The 20,249-nt window shown below is 40.8% G+C and overlaps 2 protein-coding genes across 4 annotated transcripts; one reads left to right on the top strand and one right to left on the bottom strand.

Annotated features, from left to right (window-relative positions):
* Nucleotides 1–6,366: 6,366 nt before the first annotated feature.
* Nucleotides 6,367–20,196, bottom strand: TRMT61B (tRNA methyltransferase 61B). 3 transcript variants are annotated; one of them, XM_061991546.1, is made up of 7 exons: nt 19,635–20,196; nt 19,440–19,542; nt 17,602–17,792; nt 16,368–16,459; nt 15,723–15,958; nt 15,035–15,115; nt 6,367–6,521 (listed from the first exon to the last, which is right to left on the bottom strand). In XM_061991546.1, exons 1-7 carry the CDS (start codon nt 20,175–20,177, stop codon nt 6,502–6,504), a joined length of 1,266 nt encoding a protein of 421 aa, XP_061847530.1. In that variant the 5' UTR covers nt 20,178–20,196; the 3' UTR covers nt 6,367–6,501. The 3 variants fall into 3 exon arrangements, with proteins under 3 accessions (XP_061847530.1, XP_061847529.1, XP_010205131.2); XM_061991545.1 differs by lacking the exon at nt 6,367–6,521 and adding an exon at nt 9,233–9,849; XM_010206829.2 differs by lacking the exon at nt 6,367–6,521 and adding an exon at nt 10,144–14,849.
* On the top strand, nt 8,589–14,555 carry SPDYA (speedy/RINGO cell cycle regulator family member A). Its single transcript, XM_010206828.1, has 6 exons — nt 8,589–8,805; nt 9,810–9,868; nt 10,139–10,224; nt 11,907–12,078; nt 12,706–12,997; nt 14,467–14,555. The coding sequence occupies exons 1-6, from the start codon at nt 8,589–8,591 to the stop codon at nt 14,553–14,555; spliced, it is 915 nt and encodes a 304-aa protein (XP_010205130.1).
* Nucleotides 20,197–20,249: the final 53 nt, after the last annotated feature.

Genomic DNA, 20,249 nt, shown 5'->3' with positions numbered 1-20,249 from the left:
GAGTTGCTATACGTCATTCCTCAGGAAAGCAATGGAAATGAGGGACCGTTCACAATAATTTTAATCTTGTACCTCTTTTCAGGTTAATTTGAGGGAACCAGACCATACGGTTAAAACGATAAAAGGGCCCAAGTATTGAAGTAGCTTCATTACGGAGATACCTTGGTCCCTATGGGTTTGGAAGCTAGTGTCATCTTTGTACTTTTTGTGGTGACAAATAACTCTCTGCTGGAATATGTGACCTAATTCAGTGGTTCTCCTATCATATTAACTTTCCTCAGCATACAGCTCTAAAGGTAAGGGCTTGCTTACTGGTTATAAGAAGGGTAATTTTATCAACTGTTGGAGATACCTGCTGTTACCAGATATCTGAATGCTGATAAGGCAGTGCAGTGTAGGCTAGTTGTAGTTTACACTCAGTAATGCATAATTACAGCTCAGACAAATTATAATTTAAATAACAACAAACACATTACTGGCTCTATCATATGGCAAAAAGAAGCAGCAAAAATGTTTTGATCACCAGGCCCTAGGGAATGTCTTATATCGGGAAAACTTATGTGATCTGCATTTTTCATCTTTTGCTCTGTGATTTACATCTGCTTCAGCTCTGTTTCGAGAATAAAGTTCAGTTCACTGAAGTACTCAAGGGCCACTGATGCCAGGGGAAAATTTTCCATTGACTTCAGTGAACTGTGTATCAAATCCAAGGAGATAAATCCATCTTGTTCTGAAGTCTGTAAGAATTAGGGTTATTCAGGGATCTGGCCTAGGTCTTTATGAGGTCATTTCCAGGTCTGCTCTAGAAACTGGGGAAGAGGGCTTTGTGCTGCTCCCCAGGCGTAGAAAAGAGATGAATTCTGCTTTCAGGGAAAGTTGCAAGGATACATGAGTCACTCCTGAGGTATCAGGAAATCAAGTATCAAGGTGGGGCTGTGACATGCACTGTGGTCAGCAGATCAGAGAGATGAGTCGACAAGAGCATGATCAGTGCCATTGGAGTATCTGGCAATCTAGCTCGGAGCTTCTTCAGCAGCCACAAACCTGATCAGTTTTGGGTGTACCCTTCTGAAGATAACCAAAGTCTCATCCCTAGAACATAGGCCATGTATCATACCAAATTGCAAAACATAGTCTTACTAGTGTTCTCCCATCAAAAGTCATGACTTTTGAAAGTTCATGACTTTAGTTGATGCTGAAGAAGTTAGAAACAACCAGAAACAGTCTTTTGCTTGCAAGTGCCAACACATTTTTTGGACAGTCATCATAGCTGTATGCATTATCTGTATGAGAGACTTGCTCAAGAATGTTTTGTTAGGACAGCTTTAGAACATTTGTTCTCAATTTTGGGGTTTACTTTTTTTCTTTTTTTTTTCCCCAGACTGCACCATCTGCTTAAAATGAGCCCTGGAAAGGACTGTAGGAAGAGGATGATATTGAGAAATTGTATCTTATCCATGATGTGTTTCTGAAGATTCCGTGCCTTTGCAAATCGATGTTTGCTGCTGCTGCTGCTCAGAAGTGTAATAAAACTGCTACTTCTGTGTATTTTATTTCTCCTGCAAGTTTGAAAGCCACCATAGAACAGGTAAGAACAGGTACATTGATTTGAATAATGAGAACATTTGGAGCCATGAAGAACTTAAATGTTTTGGCCATATGGAGATGGTTAAGTATACAGCCAATCAGAAAAGGAACAGTCTTGTGTCTTTCTGTTAGGCTGTCTAACTACTCCAAACACTGTAAAAAAGCTAGTTTACACATTTTTGTCCTGTTTCTAAATCATTACTTCCTTTTTTTTTATTAGACTAACAACAGAGTTTATAAACCTGTTTGTGTATTTTGCTGCAATTGTTATGCACGCTGGAGATGGAAATTAGTTCTGAGGCAGTAGCTGCACTGATAAAGCCCTCCTCAGCTTCAGAAGCCTGCAGCTTGGTTCCCTGTCAGGCTGGAGAATTTTGACTGAAAGTAAGAGTACCCACTAGGAAGTGAAGGGCTGTTGGTTCAGAGGTTCATAAAACTAGACAGGGTGTAGCCACAGGAAAGAAATGCTCATGCAGTTAATGTGCATTCTGTTTGCGTCTCTGACGATTATAGAAACCAGCCTGTCTGATTTGAGGTGGCATCCTCACCTCTCTGCCGAGGCTTAGTCTTAACAGCAGTGGGTGAGGTCAGTCACCAGCTCCTCATCCTCATCTTCACTTACCTGAAAATACATCTCCACGGCTCTTACACCAGCTGCATTTTTAGAACAGCTATTGTCAGCATTCATAGCTGCTTTAAATGTGCAATATGAGATGTAAAATCTTAGTAGCTTTTCATCCAGGCTACTTTGTACCAGAGGGGCAAGCCTGTTAGTTTCATAGTGTGCCCAGTCCCTCAGAACACTAAACACTGATTTAGTATGGTTGGGGGAAAAGGCTCAGAAGAAAACATAAGATCACAACCTGTAGTAATAGAATCTCTATTTACACTAAAATTGCTTCAATTCTGGCACCTAAGAGACTTCTTTTTGCTCTTTTAGCCATTCTCTGTGAAAGAAGATACAGTTGGAACTTTGTCAAATCATTTGCTAAAAACTGTTTGAGAAAGTCCTAAATAGTTTTAACCATGTTTTATCACACAACGACATCTCAGCGCTGTAGGCAGAACCAAAAGCTGGTGGTTAGAGGGACACATAGTTGTCCCCACTCCAGTATGGTGTTATCAGAAGGCACATTAAGTATTTTTCTCACAACCTGAAGGTGTCTGCCATTTAATTTGCTTGCATTGGACTTGCCAGGCTACTACAAGGCAAGCTAGGGTGTGGATTTACAGGTAACCCACAGTAACAACCTATGGACACAGCAGTAAGCAGAAGGCATTTATTCCTCAATGAAAACAGGGTCAGAGCATGCACACTGGCAATTTCCAGCTAACACGCTGGAAATCCCCACCCACTCTTGCCTCACTGAACTTGTATGTGTAGTCATACCCCAAGCAAAGGTGAATAAATACACCCATGAGCTGAGAACAAAAATTGCATCCCACAAACACAACTTGGCATGACACAAGGGACATCAGAGAGTGGGGGGCTAGGCATTCCATAGCTCACAGAATGCTTTTTCCCCTCACTGAAATAAATTGCTTTTGTGCTATGACTACTCTCCTAGTTCATGAGTTTATTTTTTCAGTTAGCAATAGCTGTTACCAAAGTTCATCTGTTTCTCTTTGCACTTTAATTTACAGCCCTTAGTCATTTTATTGCTTCAACCTCCGAGTGAGAGGACGTTTACAACTTGTGATTATTGAATTCGGAGAAAGAAGAAAGCTTTTTGACCTGCTGAGGAGTAATTATAGAGCCCATTGCCTCTTGGGAGGGGCATTCAATGTTTAACAAACTGTGGCAACTCTGATTTAACTATGTGGAGCCCGGATCATTGGTTGGGCATGAAAAAAAATTCCACATTTGTTCCAGCTTACATTTTAACTTGTGTGTTTTGAGTCTCCAAAGGACTGTCCTTGAATTTCTACCTTCCCACTGCTGAACTTGATGCTGTTCCTTTCTTAGCTGTATGAGGTGATTGGAGCCAAACTATTTACATATGGAAATAATTTTCCTTCACCTCAGAAATTACAGCTACATTATTCTTGTTTAATCCTTTCATGAGGTGAGTCTTCTGAATGCCATGCCATGAAAATAAGACTCTTGACAATACAGAAACTACCCTGTCTTAATTAAGACTATTGTTTTGTACTATAGGGGCTGTGGTCATGGACAAAGATTCAATTGTGTTTAACAGAGTAAAAACAGAGGATAGATACTCTGTGTTTGAAAGAGTTTGTGATCTGAATTATGTGACCAATCAACTGAGACATAAATCTAATTTTTTTAAATTGGAAAATGCAATGAGAAAGATTTGATGTAATTTACACATTTTGCCCAGTTCTGGAATCAAAAGCCAGCTAGCTCAGAGCTTGAAGGCTCTCACCTGTTCTGAACTCACCTTCAGGAAAAATAAAATAGGACATTATTTTGAAAGCAGCAGTTTTTCTACTTTTGATCTCTCTAGATCTGCCACTGTTTTGTGTACTAATGTGTGCATGTATATTACATAAGTGATCTGTGAATTTGTGTGTCTCACTAGATGTGAGTGGAAGATTTTCAGATGACGTGATTTCATAAAAATGTTTAAATAAAATTCTTGAAGTTTTATTTATTCTGCTACATTGCTATCATGAGGATTTTTGAAGTTAGGGTTTGCTAGTGGTTTCTTGGAGGAAAGAGTAGAAAAACCCAAACTGGAGTGTGCCTTTCCCAGTGTGAATGTCAGCCCTCCCATTTCCCTGCGCAGGCGCAGGACCCCGGCAGTGCCCCGGCATGACACACACCTGCTTCATGTTGCTGCTGCACCTGCGCCTGAGGAAGCCTGGTGCTCCTGGCAGCTGGAACAAATGGCTCCAGGGTCACGGTACTGTAGAGGAGGTTTATTAGTCCTCTTTGCATAACACAGTCTGAGGAAACAGCATGGGTACGACTGGGTAACAAATAGTCATGGTGGTTAAATACTCATCGAAACAAAATGTAATCTCCAGTAGCTTCAGAAGGTTCAAAAAACCCCACACTTAAAGGGGTACTGAACAGTTCATCTCCTGCAGCGTAAAACATGCACTCAAGAGTTTTGGGTTACTCATGTTAAAGATGCATCATTCATCACTTGCCATTTTGTGACACAACAGTGAAGACATAATGTGGTCTATCTCATCTGTTTATTTTGACAATGTAATTGGAAGTCTTCAGATAAAATTGTTTGATTTCATTTACAACCAGCACAGAACTGTCAGTCCTTAAAGGCTTCTGCTGTCTGCTGTAAATTAAGTTCATATAGGATTTTTCAGTCTATTTACAGTAGAAATGAACAGCAAGTTCAAACTTCTGTCCCTGGTACTTTACGTAGCTGTGCTGCCGCATAGTAGTTGCCTGTTCTGAGGTATGCAGAAGCAGCATGTTTAAACATGCACTGCATTTGCTGTCAGCCTTGGCATTCTTTTACCATTTGCTGTTATTAGTCTAGTCCGTACACTTTCTGTTCACTGCATAATTTCCAAATGATTTTTTTTCTTCTAATTCATTAATTTCTCAGTGCCGGCAAAAAACTTTTGTTCTTAGACTTTTGTATCACAAAACCCTGCTATATGCTTAGAAGTTGTTTTCAAGTAAACAAAGCCAAAACCAATTTTCCTGTTCATTCATCCATCAATGACATACACTTAAGTGGCACTGGACCATGTATAGTTCTATTCATACTGTCACATTTGTCAAAAGCAAGGATTTAGCTGTAAGGCACCCTTCCAGCATCCTTACTTGCTACCTCAAGTAGCAAACAGGCAAGGCATATCCAGTCTGTTACGTTTAGTCCCAGCCCAGGCACCATGGTGCCATAACAATTTGTGCCACACAGCTCCTTACTCTCCCTTTCCACATAAAAAACCCCAAGGTTTCTGGTGATAGATGTGGGATGAAATGGTTTATCTGTTCCTTTTTAATTTACTGAAGCTTGTATGACTTGCTACATGCTTTGTTCTGAAAGTTAACCACGTGTCCAAAGTTTGCTCTTTAGATGAATGCTTTGGTTTTGGTATGGTCTTTAGGCAGGGAGTGCTCAGCCTGTGTGTGTGCATTTCATCTAGAACCTGTCTGACCGAGAGGCTGGATTCTCCCCAGTGTCTCGACAAGCAAGAGAGACTTTTTTTCTTCCTATTTCCTACCCTGCAGTAAGTAGGAAAATTCTATAATTTAAAACTATGCATTTTATAATGAACAATTACCTGTATTTAAAAGAAGCAATGGTTCCTCTTCATGGCTTTGTTTGAAAAGAAATACCAGGTGTTCTTCCTAGGATATTTTCTTAAACAACAAAAAACATTCAGTTTTGTTGTTTAAAAGCATAACAGAGGCCAAAGGCATTTGTTTTCCTACCTCACAGATTAAACAATTTTTTATAAAGTATCTCATAAAGATAGCTTATTAAAATATTAGCCCTGTGTTTTTCTTCAGTGATGCCTCTTAATTTATCTGTAAAGAACTCAGTCACTGGAAAAATTTAAGTTCTTTTTTCTTTTAAAGGAAGAAAACTGATCTGCACATGCCTTTTTTGGACGAGCTACTGGTTAGCCATGCTAACTATCACATACAATGGAGTGCCACACAAATACTGCACTGCTTTAAATTGCTGGTGGTGAAATGGTGCCCCCTGATGTCCAGCAAGCTGCTTGGAAATCCAAAAGCTACACTCTTCCCGATGCTCTTGGATCAATTGTTCAATAACCTTCTAAATACTGTAGTCAGTAATAAACAAACTTGAGAACCAGTGAAGTCCACTATATCATGAAGAGGATTTATTCAGGTAAAGTTCTGTTTCCTTGTTACCACTGTGTTCAGGCATTAGCCTTTCCACCTGGATGTTTTTCCATGATGTTTCCAAATGGAATCCTTGAGTCATCCCCATCTCAACAACTCTACCTCAGGCTGCAGAGTCCTGCAAGGAAAGGAAGGTAAAGTTGCAGACTTTCTCACAGCTTTCTCTCACTGCTTCAGTTTCTTCCAAGCTTGAGCCAAGGATATGCAACTGGTCTGTATCAGAGCAGAGCCCTGGTAGGTAAGTGACAGTATCGGAAGGGCTAGGGACACAAAATACCTGTCAAATAACTTGTTTGTAATGTATTTTTTGGAGTGAAAAGAAAGAAAAAATAACATTTTATTGCAGAACCACCAGCTCACAAAAACAATTTCCTGGATGTCTTTCTTGCCTAGGAGAAATCTTTAGCTCTTTTAACAAAAGACAACAGTAGGGTTTCACACTGAATCTTAATTTTCATTCCCGTTCTTAAATTTCAGTAGATTGCCTCAGACTAATTGCATAATACCACATAAATTAAATTGTTTCTGAGGAAAAGTATCAGCAGGGTATATTGCACCAATATTTTTAATGAACTTTAGCGTAGGTATGCCTTCTCCCTCATGGCCTGTGTCTCCTGGGGGCATGTTTATCATCCAGGGGAGTCGTTTTAAGGACGTTTAAACCGTGTTAATGGGCACCCGACGGTCAAGCTTGAGAAGAGCTGACGGTAAAGAGTGCCAACGGCAGCGCTGGGTAGCGGGCGGCCTGTCCGCTCCCTTTCCTCTCCTCACGCCGTGCCGGCAGCGCCGCCCTCCGCCCAGGCCGCGGCGGCGCATCGCCCCTCACCCCAAGTCCCGCTCCGGGACGCTGGTATGAAGCGGCACCGCGGCGAAGAGACGTGTCCCGGTGCCGACACGCCCCAGAGCTTCGGGGCTCACCTCGTCTTATGTGGGAAAGCGATGGCATTGAGACGCGCCCCGGGCCGCGCGGCACAGCCCTCTGCGGGCACCAGCCAAATGCCTGACGTGTGGCATCGCACGGACGTACGACATGAGCTGGGAGCTTTCTGCAGCCGTGAGGCCAGCGTGCCACGGCGGGCACGCCTCAGAGCGCGCGTCTCCCTCCCAGCACGGAGGAGCTGAGCGGCGGCGCAGCCAGACCCGTGCCCTGCGCCCACCTGCCCCGTTCTGCTCTAGTTGGCGGGCTCAAGGCAGACCAACACCCCCAGGCGGTAGCATGAGGGTAGAGGAGGAAAGAGTATCCCGCCGTCCGATTGGCTGAGGCGGCCGCCTGGCGCACTCCGATTGGCTGCGCGCGGCGCCATCGCGGGCTGGGCGGCGGGGAGCGCTGAGGGGAGTGAGGGGGCTGAGCTGTCACGGGCGGAGGCGGGCTCCGGGCCGAAGTGCGGGGAACCAAAGCGCACAACCACATTGACACGTGAGGGGCTTTTGTTTGTTTTGTTTATGTGGCCGCCAAGTAAGAGCTGCAGAGCCAGGCAGCCTGCTGTCAGCCGGCCAAGACCGCCCTATGCGCTCTGGAGGGGATCTACTGAAGAAGTAAATTGCTGCCGTGTAAAAGCCACTTTCCTCACACCCCATTTGGCATCTTCCTGAATTTTACAGTTACAAACGCCTTAGGTTTTTTCCTTGGTTATGCTTTCAGGGTATGTCCTAATACAAGTTTTATTCCCAATAGCTATTACCAAGTGTATACAAAATTAAGACCTCAAGACTTCTGTCTTAATTGTGGTTCCTTTATAGTAATTACGTTCTGTTGCATTAATTCTACAAACTTGCCTTGAAAAAGACACAATCACAAATTGGAGAGGGAGAGTGGAGATTTTTTTTTGGTAGATTGGTATAAATGTAGGGCCATGAGGATCTGACAAGCAGCAACTTTTTCTGGAAAGGAGTTTTTTTTCCATTTTGCAAGATTTTGAATGGGAAAAAGAAAGATCAAAGGCTCCTTCCACTGAAAAAGAGCTTTATCAAATTAGAACTAAATTAAAGAACTCTACATAGTCGGCTTAATACACAAGAATTATGTAATGAGTTCTGATACAGCCAATTTTTTTTATCACCTGACATACAGATCCTCTTAAAGCACTTCAGTTGAACAAAAGAAATACCAACAGCTACTGCTCAAACTGACTATTTTTGTAGTTAATTTTCTCTTTTTCTTTAACAGGAGCTTTTACTTTCCAAAATGAGACACAATCTGGTGTGTCAGACACCTCCCACTGCCACTGTTCATGTAAAATCGAGTGCATCCAGATCACATCAGCAAAAAAACCTTCTTAGACTAAAGCGGCCTACTTTTAAAGACCATGAAGAAAAGGCTCAAAGTCATAAACATAAATGTCCAAAAGGACCATGCCTAGTTATTCAGCGTCAGGAAATGACAGCTTTCTTTAAAATATTTGGTAGGTTAATATTGACATATCAATGTATTTACTGAAGAGTATAAAACTGTTAAGTAAGTATGTTTTCTAAAATCAGTAATTTTGGGAGTGACTTTTATGGAGAGGCCATGTCTTTGTCTGAATATATTTCATTGTTATATTTTAGTGTATAAATATTTAATGCTTAAGAAGGGGTACCAAACTGATGAAAAGCATCTTTTAAAATAACAAACAAAATCAAGATGGTATGATACTTCCTTTTGTGATTGTTTCCCTTTCCTTCCGATTTTCTCTTACCTTTCAATAAATACATATAAAACAACATACATGTTGTTTTACACAATGCTTAAAAAAGGCTGGACTACCAGTCTTATAAAGATGTTATTCAATATGGGAATAAGCACTTAAGAGAAGGAACAAAATCTAAGGAGTTGCAGCATCTTGTTTTCATTTGTGTCTCTTTCATATGAAGTTCTGTATTAATTTAGTGAAGAGATTAAGTAATAGTGGAAGATTGTGCTTGGTTTTTATTTGAACTTCAAATACAGGAGTGAATCGGAGAGTTTGTGGTGACTCTGTTATAGGACCTGTTCACAGTGATGCACTGACCACAAATAATTGAGCAAGTATTGCCTCATAAAGGCTGCCGGGTAATCAAGGTGCAGAGATCCAGCAGTTCAGCAGGACTAATGGTATGCTATTAGATGGAATGACTTAGTGCAGGAAGAAGTTACATAAACAGAAAAAATACTGGTGATTTTTCACCTTCACTTGCCATGACTGAGAATGAATCAAATGCAGTCACTTAGATTTTCCACCTTGCCTTTCTGATGGTTTGTCTTTTCGTGTTGTCTAAGATGTTTCATGACTAAACTGTCCCATCAGTTTCTCTGTTCTCTGCTGGTGGGCTTAGCTTCTTTCCTTTTGCTTGGTTTAATGAAAAGATCAACTGTTATTTATTTAGAAATACTTTCTAACAAACATAATTTTGGTGTTGGGAATGCTACAACTTTCTTTCTTTGCAGACGACGATCTAATTCAGGACTTCCTTTGGATGGACTGTTGCTGTAAAATTGCAGACAAGGTAAATTTATTTCCTTCTTAGTTAATAGAACATATATTGAGTGAAAAATCTGCCCTTAATCACTTGGTACTGTAATGCATCTACAGACAACATTTTTTTTTTTTCCATAAAAAAGTTCTGTTCATATGGAAGCTTCAAGAAACCAAATTTATGCTTTCCTAGTTGATAAAAATTATCAAAATATCTTGGTGCAAGATAACTGTGCAAAGCATTTTAGGAAATTCTATACTGAAATAACATATTGATACTTCATTTTGCGTTTTAAAACAGTATCTCTTGGCAATGACATTCGTTTATTTCAAGAGGGCTAACTTCACAATAAATGAGCATACCAGAATCAATTTCTTTGTCGCTCTGTAAGTACTTTTAAATTATCTGATTTTATTAGCATAAATGGCATTATTTTGCTCCTTTATTGATGCCACTGATAATTATGATCTATGATGAGACTTCTTTAATGAGTGTGTAGTTGTTTAAGAGACGGCTGGATGTTGCACTTAGGGAAATGGTCTAGTGGTTGACAGGGCTAGGACAAAGGCTGGACTCGATCTTAAAAATCTCTTCCAACTGAAACTATTCTATGATTCTATATGAAGTATACAAACATAACCTATGTGCTAGATATAAATAGCACAAATCCAACAATCTGCCTCTGATGATCACCTGTGAGGAACGAGCTTGGGCAGCAGTGAGGGAATGTTTGTGCTGGTGCAGGGATGCATAGTGTGACATTCTGCATACCAAACGACATCTGTGAATTTTTTAAAGCACTATACAAGAAATATATGCAGGACAATACATGGCAACATATACTTGGCTCACACTTCCTGCTAAAAGGTCCTGTTTTATGACTTACCAAACATTTATTTGTTCCAAAATGTTTCCTCATGATATGCACCTCAGCAGTAACTTTTATTAAAAGTTCCTGTCAGTATGACTTAAACCAACTGTCAATGTTGCTAGAGAATTTCTGAGAACATCTTTGAGCAGTTCTAAAATTTCTATACTGTGGAACAGAGGTGCAATCAGTAATCTGTCTTTACTGAGCCTGTATCATCTCTCAACATTTGGCTACGACTACAGGGTGATTCAGCGTTTTCTTTCACAGTGTTATGGTTTTCAGGTCATCTTTTTCTGTAACAGAGCTTCTCAGGTGCTCTGATTTGCACATTAGTGCAGGGGGAAAGATGGCTCTTTCTTCTACTGTACATGGGGTTCTGGGTCACATCCCCAGAGCATATAGGAAGAAGCTATCTGACTCTGCACTGCAGGGAGAGAAGCCAGGCCAGAAGAGTGAGCGGATTAGAAAGAGACAAAGGGCCTGGTGAGACTGTGGCTAGAGTGAATATTTGGGTTAGGAGCAAGTGAGAAAATTTGGGAGGAGGCTAAAAGTCGTAATTTTTTCAGGTATGGCTTACAGGAGCTTAGTATCAGGTGGATCCAGAGGGAGTAAATGTTTTCCTGATGACCGAGAAGATGACTCAGAACCAAGAGTATCACATAGTGAAGGAAGGAAGAAATAGGGGCATGAAGAAAATAAGGTTTCCATTTATACATGAGAGTAGACCTCTGTCTAGTGGTTTTCCACTAATTTGATGCAAACAACATAATTTTCCAAGGATAAAGCCCATGAAGTAGCAAATGTAAAGATTTCAGATTTTGTAAGATAGTTTTAAGCTTGATTTAGAGCATCAGACAGAAATTGTTCATTTTAGTGTAAAGATATCTTGCCAATTTGGAAAAAGCTGTCAAAAGGTGTCAGTTCTTGTATATCTACTAATTTAGGAGACTCTAGGGTAAAACAATTTTTGTAATAGCTTACATTAAGTTCTTAGGTACTCAAAGGATACATATGGAGCTTTCTGATGAAGGAAATCTTGTACACCAGAGAGAAGGCTGTATTTTATTAGCAGTTTTTCTCACAATATTGGGGAAAAGAACTGCTTCAATGTGTTTTAGTACTAGCAGTGATACTCATGTAGTGACTTAAGATTGCTTAACAGCATTTACAGACACAAACATATATATATATTTGAAGGTATCTGGCAAATACGGTTGAAGAAGATGATGAAGAAGCAAAGTATGAAATTTTCCCATGGGCTTTGGGAAAAGCCTGGAGAAAGCTCTTCCCTGATTTCTTAAAGTTAAGAGATCAACTATGGCGTAGAATTGACTACAGGGCTATTGTAAGCAGACGCTGCTGTGAAGAGGTAGGGAGTGTTTTAGTATTGTAGATGCTGAAACGACAACAGTTAAAAGCAGCTAACAATCTAGCTCTGTACAAATAATTTCTTTCATGAAGTGCATTGACAAGCCATGGGAAAGAAAAGATGCAGCTGAAATGTAATGGCCCATTTATCCTCCATGAACATTTTGTATCCTTCTGCATTCTTTGCAGCCTTATGATAAAGAAATATTTTACCATGCACTATGGTTCAAAGGGAAGTTTATATTGGCTGGAATCTTTCTGCTTTATGCAAATATTTTTATTTAAAAATTATCATTTTTTTTCACTTTTTCACTTCATTCACTTTAGAAATGGTTTTGTGCATGTTCACTGTACAAATTTTAAGTTTGTACACAAGTAAAACCTTCAAATAAAAACCTCAGCTCCTCAGGTGAAATTTTAGTCCCTTCAAAATTAGTATTTTATCTGACTTCTTAAGAGAAAGGTTTTTCACTGCATTTAAAAAAACCTCATGACACACTTTTAACATGGCAGCCCATTTCAGCTACCTAGTATTAACTCTCTGCCACATGTGAATTGGTCCCCTTGTTTTCAGCTGTATGTTTTCCCTTTATTTTGATGATGTCTGATGCAAAGGCTGTTCTGGTAGGTGATGGCTATTGCTCCAACACATTACGTGTGGCAGCGAGAACGTTCTGTGCACCATAGTGGAGCTGTGAGAAACTACAGTGACCAAGTACAGCTGCCCCGAGGACCTGGCGCTACTCCCACAGACTGTCTGCTCTGTGGCAAGAAAGGAAGATTTGTTCAACTAGGATTATCATCATCTTCCTCATCTACAGACAGTTTGGAGACTACAGAATTACATTCATCCCAGAATTTGAAGGACACCTTTCCAACTGAAAAAATGCTTGTTGACCCTCCTTTTCATAAAGCCCAAGGTATGGTTTGATATTGCAAATAATTTCCAAGTAGTTTAGGCAGATAAGGCTGTATTTGCCCTTCAGAATACTGTAAAGACTCCCATGCCCTTCCTGGCATGATGAGACTCAAATCTGTGTTAGCAGACATTGCTATTACCTGTGCAGCAACTTTGGCAGAACTCTGTTTTTACTGCCCAGGCTTCATTTCCACATCTTGTATCTTAATGTCCTGGAAGTACTAACTACTTTATATTCTCATCAAACTACTTTCATTTACTACAGTAGACTTTGGGTTGTATGCCAATCTATTTAAGCATTTATTACTATTCTTACTTTATAACTAAATTGAGAATCCTATTTGGAACACTTAGAACTGCTTAGAAGAAAAAGTAGAAATACTGGTCCATCTCACTCGAGTTAGAAGAGGGCATCGTGAATTGCTCTTGTTGAGAGCACTAGTTTTAGAAAGGGCAGGTTCCTCAGTTGCTGTCATCAGCTTGGACATATGTTAAATCCCAATTCACACCTTTCTTTAAGTGTATCTCAATTGCTGCCAGTGTTTAGACAAGGTTTCATTTAGAGACTGCGATGTGAGTAGAAAACAATACAATTGTGAATTTACTGTGAAAATTACTTTATGTACTTGAATCTTTGCATATGAAACTATTAAAAAACAGCATCCTGAGCCTGAGAAGCCTCCCTTACACACAGCAAACAAGGGGCAAACCCTTGTTTCATTTGAGACTGGAACACACTTGGGATGTAAATGTCCTGGAGGAGCAGTATAAGGCCTCAGCTCTGCAGATACTTTCATGGGCTTAACCACTGCAGAGTTTTTAGTACTAATTTAATCCGGAGTTACAGATGTTTATAGCTTTAGATTTTATTTGCATATGTTCTCACTGATATACAAGTTTTAGCTGTTATAGTAGGATTGTTGCTGCTTTTGACAGCTTCAGGTGTAGCTGTGATTCTCAAGAGATCTCTCAACTTTGAAAGCATTGGCAGTTGGGTCTTCCTTGAGATAGAGAAAAAGTCAGCTGTCTACAACACACCATTTAATAAATTTAATGTGTTAAACCATCACCATGTACTTATGTGGAGACTTAGGCGAGATTCTTAAAAGACTTAATTTTAAATCTTTTTCCACCTCACAGATCTTGCTTTTCCTGTCTGACAAAAGTCAGAAAAAAAAAAAGTGTTTATTTTGACCATTGGAGAATGGTTTATATGCTGGCAACTTTCATCAGGGGTGCTGGAAGTGAACCAAAGCTATGCACATGTCAACAACTTTTCTTGAAATAAACAGTTTATCAAGAGAACAAACTGAATTTCAGTTTCTCTTACAGCTGTGCTTTAAGAACATCATTCTAAAGAAAATGATAGCCACCAGTTGGTAGCCAGTGAAGCCAGAAGCCTTGCATTTTAAAGTGCAGGCTTTGATCTATCAGCTTCTTCCTAAGTTTTTTTATCCTCCTTTCTGGCAGGCTGCCAGAGTCTATCCAGCAAAAGCAGACCACGAAGCACCTTGAAGCAAGACAAATCCATGGAATGGTTTACAAGCAATGAAGAATGAAACACATCTGATGAGACAGAAACAGACACAGTGCTTTGCAGAACAACCTGTCACCTTGCATCACACCACCATACTTGACAATTGTTAAAACATTTCCCTTCAAATAGTAGGTGGGCTTTCAAACTTTGAATGCAGTAAAACTCAAAGCAGTCACTACTTAAAAGTTACACAACTTGCAAAATGTAGCAGCTCCCTTGTAACTTTTTATTAGGATACAGTACTTAAATTAGCAAGGACAATCTTGTTAGTGTCCAGAGAACAGTGGTTGAAACTTCCTCAGCTGTGTAAGGAATGCTAATTGAAAACAAAACAGGTTATTACTTCAGTATTTCAACATACAATGACTAATTTATTACTACAAGTTTTATGATTTCATGACACAATATGTCAAAGACTAGTACAGAAAAATACTATTTTTGAAAATAAACCACCACTAAACATTTCAGTTAAAAAAAATCAGAATTTTCCAAGTGTCTCACCTGAATGAGCCTCCTGCCAACAAGCCGGTCTGGCAACATAAGGCACCGACCAGTACGGTTCAGCACTGTCAGAAAGTGATTCTGTGACAAGAAAATGTTTTTAATTATTTCCAAAGAGTTAGAAACACACCTGCAAACTAAAGCTGCCAATGCACCTGGATTACTTTTTCCTGACATATTTTAACTTTCCTTTTGCTTATGTTAAAGTACTTTGTTGTAACCTATCAGTACATTCCAACCTCTTTGCTCTATTATAGATTTTGGAAGTCTATGCTAGTATGAGACATCTTCTTTCGCTTCTTCAGAAAAAAAAATACGCCAGAACAGAGCACAGTGATAACATTTCTTCTGTAGAAACCTTAAGTCCATCAGGGTCCTTGAAAGCGGCTACAGAACAAGTATAGAGGGCTGAATTTTATTAAAAAATAAAAATTAGAAAAACAGTAGTAGACAAGCAGTGATGCATTATTTGCAGATTGCAAATTATTTTCTATTTAGCCTGGATCTTTAATGAGATATTTAAAGTTAAATAACCATTAACATTTAATGTTTCAAACCTGACTAGATCTAGGGTGTCTATTCTTCACAACAATCTCAGCTGACCTCTTCCTACAAGCTTTGCCTTCATTGTATCCTTGGATTATCAAATTGCAGTAACAGGACATCTCATCAGCAATAATGTTCTTACCATTGTATTCATTTTCTTTAAGAACTACTTGATCCTGAATGTGGATTTCTTCATATTGCTTTTGAGGTGGTTCTTCAATGTTTTCTTGATTTTCCACCATTTCGCTTGTTTTGCAATTCTTAGGTTTAGCAGGGAGCACCATCCATTTTCGATGGGTCACCTCGAGGATCCTTTCACACACAAAAGGGAGCTTGCAGGTCCTTATTCTGTCTAAAAGGTCAACAACCTGTGTGATGCTTTTGAAGAAATGCAGAGGATAAAGTAGTATTTTGGAAACTCAAATCGCATGCTGTTAGTATCAATTCTACTGCCTTCCTCACTTTCTTTACCTTTGAGTCCTTCAGTTCTAGGGTAAAGGAGCTAGCAAACTGCCTATTGAAATGGAAAATAGTACAGATATTTTGAGGATGTCTTTAAGTGCAAACTTCTACTGACCATAATGAGAGCGTTTCCAAAGGCCAAAGGATTTGGCCAAGAGTAATTTATACTGCTCGCAAATCCCTACAAAGCACATCACATGGGGGTGAAAAAAATGTTGTGTTTAACATTTAAAATTTATATCCAGCATTAATGAAAAGATGTTTGATTGTGTAACAATGTTAGGTGAGGCCTGAATAAATGTAAGTGCCAGATGTAAATACCTACTTTGCTAAATACACAGCACACACACCACCCTGTTTCAGACTTTGACGTACAACAGGCAGAGCAGACTGAGGGTCAAGCATATCCAGTATGACCTGCAAGACATACATGTTTTTCCAGTAAATATTACTATTTATCTATCAGTTTTTTTCCATAGCAATGATGCTTGGAAATGCAATGTTTATATATGGAAAATGAATGCATACAACAGCAGTACATGATCACAAACCAGTGTTGTTCCTACCTCTCAAAGCCTTAGAGAAACCTGAGGTCCGCACACGAAACAAAACCAGCAAGTAGGGTTTCACCAACACAAAAGCCCTGTGCTAATGTTAAACCTTCTCCTAATTAAATGTCATAACATTGACATTAACATTAACAAAAGCTTTTGGAAGTCTAAACTGGTAGCACCTTTGGATATCTAATTTTCAAATGTAAAAACCCCGCATGTTAAAGTGCATGGTTTTCATTAAAAGATCACACTACACCCTCAATGTCCAACTTTAAGTATGTTTCAAGATTTAGAAAATTGGTTTTGGCAATTTAGTCATCTTTGGCTAGAAAAGTATTCAAACTGTGAACCTTCCTATCTGCAGATTATGTTAAAGTTTTAAAAAATGGTATTTTTATGCTATGTATTTTATCTCTTTGTCCAAACAGTTCAACACAGTTGTTTGTTTAAAGCGTTACCGCAAGTCATTTGTCTGCTTTACATGAAGAGTGGTTAATGTGTGACTGTGTTGCCAAGCACAACTTCCTTCACAATATCTCGATATGAAAAGTAGGACAGGAGAGCAAGCGAGAGCACTTCTTACTGGCCCTACTTACATTGTGCATTCTATATAGCTGATAGCAAAGTGTTCACATCTTTGTATTTTTAATAAGCTTGTGCATTTTTTTCTTAAATGTAATGTTTGAAATATATGCCGTAAGATACAGAATTCTCCAAAATACAAGAAAGTTTGTCTTTGCTCACAAGACAGCAGTGATTAATTTGTATTATTTCTCTACTACAGCCATGTTGCTCTTTCATTTGGGACCCTGTAGCTGAAACCCTACAAACACTTGTAATCTGTCAAAAAAAAGGGAAAATCACAACCTTTCTTCCACTGATGATCTGATTGTTTTTTCTCATTTTAAATCAGATAGGGGAATCCCACTGCAGGTGTTGAGTGCTAGAAGTTTTACTTTATGCAGAAAAGATATATGTCAAATGGTGAGATTTTTTTGGACTTACTGCATCAAGTGTTACAGATTTCATATCCACAGCAGCTGCTGAAATGTCTTTAAGAATAAAATCCACGTTATCTGGCCACTCTTCTGTATGTCCGATTTCCCACGCAGCACGCCAGTTCTTGTAATTCTTCTTAGCTAAATTATGATGATCCTCCCTGACTTCATAGCTTATAACACGTCCTCTGGGCCCCACTGAAGACAAACAAAAGAGCAGGGGTAAGGCTAAGAAAACTCCCAAGGCTACTAACTGATCTCAGTCTCGTAGACAAGTTTTCAGGTGCGCTCTGACTTACATAGGCTTGCACTATTTTTCTGTAACTGCAATAAATTTTTAAGTTTACTATACTAAAATTTAGAGGCAATACACAATGTTCATCACCACAGAAGTGTTGCCTGGATGCAGACAGTATGGCGTGCATTGCTATATCACTCTATCTTTGTATTGCTCTAGTTTTCCTGTCGCAGCATTAGCATCTCTTTCTCCTCATGCCTTTTCACTGGGCAAAGGCAGCTTTCAGCCATCAGCAGCCAGTGAGGTTCTGTGCCTTTTTAAGCTGTTTTAAGTCAGAGTCCCAAGGCTGTGCCCCTCACCTATTTGTTCAGCAAATCCATTCAGAAAAACTGAATACATGAAGGAATGGGTTTCCTGACAGTCTCTCTGGGCTCTAGCTTACTCTGGATCAGAAGCCAGAGCCAACATAGGAGGGAAGGTTTTAGCAGTGTCGCTTTGGATCACCTTAACTGGATGCAGAATATCAGGATCAGCTCCTTATTAACTCAAAATTATCAGTTTAGAAATACTGGAAGACTAAAATTGTTCACACTGGGGGTCAGTCTTACTCCTTCTGCCCATTCAAGAAACTTCCTACTTTTTGACACTGACTTTTATAGTACATCAAGTTTGCATGCATCACATTTTCCAGTCCAGGTTCAGTGACCACTGCTGGTACCCACAAGTACTCACTTACTCTGATGGTGGGGTGCCCACCAACACTGACTTGGAACATAAGCCTTCATGATACACAACTTGTGCTTTTCTGCTGCTTCAGTTAAAGGTGATTCCACGACGAGGTTCCAGTCTCTACCCTCAAAAGTGCTTTAATATTGCAGAGGACAGTATTCTGCAATAGCAGAAGTACTTAAGAAAAGAATTTGAAAAACAAATTCAAATGATGCTTTATTTTTTCATGTGTGTGCAAAAACAATCAGGGCAAATAATGGTGGAGGTTTTGTTTTATTTCCTTAAGTAAGTTGTTCTACCAGAAACTCATAAATCAAATTACTCTGAAATGCATTCCACTAACAGGATGCCTACGGATGAGATGAAGTTTAGGGGTGAGGTCTTACCCTCATGCACATTGCTGAGTGCAAAGGCTCTCTACCTGTAAGAGCACTGAGGCCTACATCAAATCAGGCTAGCTGCAACATGAAAAAATAAAGAGCCTGTGTACAAATAAGCACTTTCACTGGTACTCAGCAACCTGATTATTCACATCGTTCATCAAGATAAGGAAAAGTCAACTGAGAAAGGCATGAGACCAGAGAAAGTCTAGTATGGTTAATCCAAAACCAACAATAACAATGGCTGAAACTCAGCTTTCTACAGGGTCTTTCATAAGTAACCCTTTGTACTAGTGCCCTTGAAATAGTCAGAATGGTCTGCAGTCCCTGTGCTAGCTCTGGCACAGATGTATTCCTCCTTTAAGTCAACGAACCATATACAAACACGTGAACTGCAGCAAAACTTTTAAGAACTGAGTGTAAGTATTTGTTAAAAGAAAGGCAACATGTGATATGGGAACTGCACTGCTTCTAGGTTTTCTAAAACCAGGTTCTCACCTGCCCTTGACAGAAACAAGCTCATAGCGCCAGACCCACTTCCAGTTTCCAAAACGGTGTCTCCCGGGTGGACATCCGTCATCATTAAAATAGCATTTATATCCTGCAGGTGAGATAAACACGGCACGTTGTTATTTTTGGAAGCTGAGGGTGAGATTCGTCCCGTGAGCGGCCAGCCCGCTGAAATGCCAGTACCTTGGGGTACGCGATGGTGGGCCCCCGCGGCATCAGCAGCACGTACTCCTCCAGCGAGGGCCGCCTCAGCAGCAACCGCGCCCCGGCCGAGGCGCGCAGCACCTGCCCGGGCAGCTGCCCGATGATGTCGCGGTGGGGCAGCACGCCGCCGGGGGTGGTCAGCGCCGACCCCGCCGCCAGCCAGCACATCTGCTTCAGCGTCGCGTTGTGCTTCCGCCGCATCTCCGCCAGCGCCAGCTCCCCGGCGCGGAACGGCCCGGGGCGCGCTCCCGTCGCTTCGAGAGGCGCCTGAAGGTCGGCCGCCACCTCCTCCGCCTCCATCTCCATCCCCATCTCCTTCTCCCTCTCAGAGGGTGACCGAGAGGCCGCCGCGCACCGGCCCACCGCCTCCGCTTCCTCCGGCGGCAGCAGGCGCCTCACCCGCTCCAGAGGCGACAGCGACGCCTCCCACGCTCGCCTCCGCGGCCTCCCGCCGGGGGCCGGCCCATGGCCGGAGGAGAGGTCGGAGGAGGCTGCCCGCCGCAGGGCGCGCCAGGCCCTCATGGCAGCCCCAGCGGGAACGGGCGGAGGACGCCGCCGCCGCGCGCCTGCGCCGCGCGGGCCGATGACGGCAGA

This window comes from Colius striatus, chromosome 2, assembly GCF_028858725.1.
Source record: "Colius striatus isolate bColStr4 chromosome 2, bColStr4.1.hap1, whole genome shotgun sequence".
In the NCBI taxonomy this organism is placed as follows: domain Eukaryota; kingdom Metazoa; phylum Chordata; class Aves; order Coliiformes; family Coliidae; genus Colius; species Colius striatus.
Note: the sequence above shows the minus strand (reverse complement) of the source record. Positions and strands in the feature narration are given on the sequence as shown.